The sequence below is a fragment of the Calidris pugnax genome, unplaced genomic scaffold, assembly GCF_001431845.1.
Source record: "Calidris pugnax isolate Ruff unplaced genomic scaffold, ASM143184v1 scaffold11, whole genome shotgun sequence".
Lineage (NCBI taxonomy): Eukaryota > Metazoa > Chordata > Aves > Charadriiformes > Scolopacidae > Calidris > Calidris pugnax.
In genome coordinates, this window is record NW_015090803.1 from 10,239,202 (window position 1) to 10,240,533 (window position 1,332).

At 55.5% G+C, this 1,332-nt stretch overlaps 2 protein-coding genes across 2 annotated transcripts in view; both read left to right on the forward strand.

The window, feature by feature from the left end:
* Positions 1-1,323, forward strand: part of HOXA11 (homeobox A11) — a 12,205-nt gene extending 10,882 nt beyond the window's left edge. The window contains exon 3 of the mRNA XM_014937795.1: positions 546-1,323. Within this exon, the coding sequence (XP_014793281.1) occupies positions 546-778 (233 nt within the window). The 3' untranslated portion in view covers positions 779-1,323. The remainder of the gene's footprint in view (positions 1-545) is intronic.
* The window catches only part of HOXA10 (homeobox A10), a 25,960-nt gene that overhangs the window by 10,911 nt on the left and 13,717 nt on the right, over positions 1-1,332 (forward strand). The gene's annotated exons all lie outside the window — the stretch shown is intronic.

Consider the following 1,332-nt stretch of genomic DNA (forward strand, 5'->3'; position numbering starts at 1 on the left):
GCGCCTTAGCCCCGGGCTCTGGGGCTTTTCCTCTGCTGGGGACGTAGAGCTGGGCTTAGTCTGGGGAACGGGGGCCAGATCCGAAGGGGTCCGGGCTGGGGGAGAGCTGGGCACTGGGTCCCCCTGCCCGGTGCCGCGCTGCCTGCTGCGGGCAGCCAGGTGATGGCTGCTCCCAGCTTACAAAGGCTTTCCTCCGGGTCGTGAAATCCGCAGGAACCCCCCGCCACCACCCCCTTCCTCCGGCCGCCCTCCCCGCCGAGGCAGAGAGGCCGGATCCCCGCGTCTCGGCGGGGGGTTCGCCCTGCCCGCTGCCCCGGGGCGGCCACGGGTCCCGGGCGACAAGGCTACTGCCCGTACCCGACAAGGCGAAGGGCTGGCGACCAGCCTCGGACCTGCCAAGGCCGGCCCGGAGCGGGCAAAACGCTTCTTTTTCATATTAATGCGTTTTGCTTGAGTGTGTCCCCCCACCGCCACCACCCCTCCTCAGCCCCCGCCGCCGGCCACCGCCGGGTCTCAACCGCTTTCTGCCTTTTTTCACTCCACAGGTGGACAACGTACCCGTAAAAAGAGATGCCCTTACACCAAATATCAGATTAGAGAGTTAGAAAGGGAATTCTTCTTCAGTGTCTACATAAACAAAGAGAAACGCCTCCAGCTCTCCCGAATGCTCAATCTGACCGACCGCCAAGTGAAAATATGGTTTCAGAACAGAAGAATGAAAGAAAAAAAAATTAACAGGGACCGATTACAATATTACTCAGCTAATCCACTACTTTAAAACTCATAGCATTTTTCAAGACGAGATTAAATTCAGATTTCGCCCTTGACAAGGTCAAGCCACGGGGTTACGTGGAGGAAGGAGGTGTGTGTCTGACGGGACTAGAAGAATCCAAGGTTTTACATACATGTAAATCTACTCTGGAACTTCAGTGATGATTTTTATATATATATATCTATATATATTTACATATCAACTGGAATCGATTTGGTTTTGACACACATGGCATCCATTTCTAAACGTGCACGTCACCTCTGAGTGCAAAATCCATACCTCTTACCTTCTCCAGGCACTGCGGCTCACCCTGCCACCGCTTTGGGCAGGCACAGGCAGGGACGGCAACCCCTCCATCCCCGGACTCGCCCACCCCCGGCCCCCTCTCGCCCCTGTGCTGCTGCGGAACAGCTGTCTGGAGATCGCCAGGTCGAGCTCGACGCAACCAGGACCACTGCAGAACATAAACTCTGAGAGATAATCTTTTGTTCTTCCTTAGCGGACAAATGTCTAGGTTAGAGTCAGTCAACTCCATTGCCCATGGGTTTGAAAGGAGAATT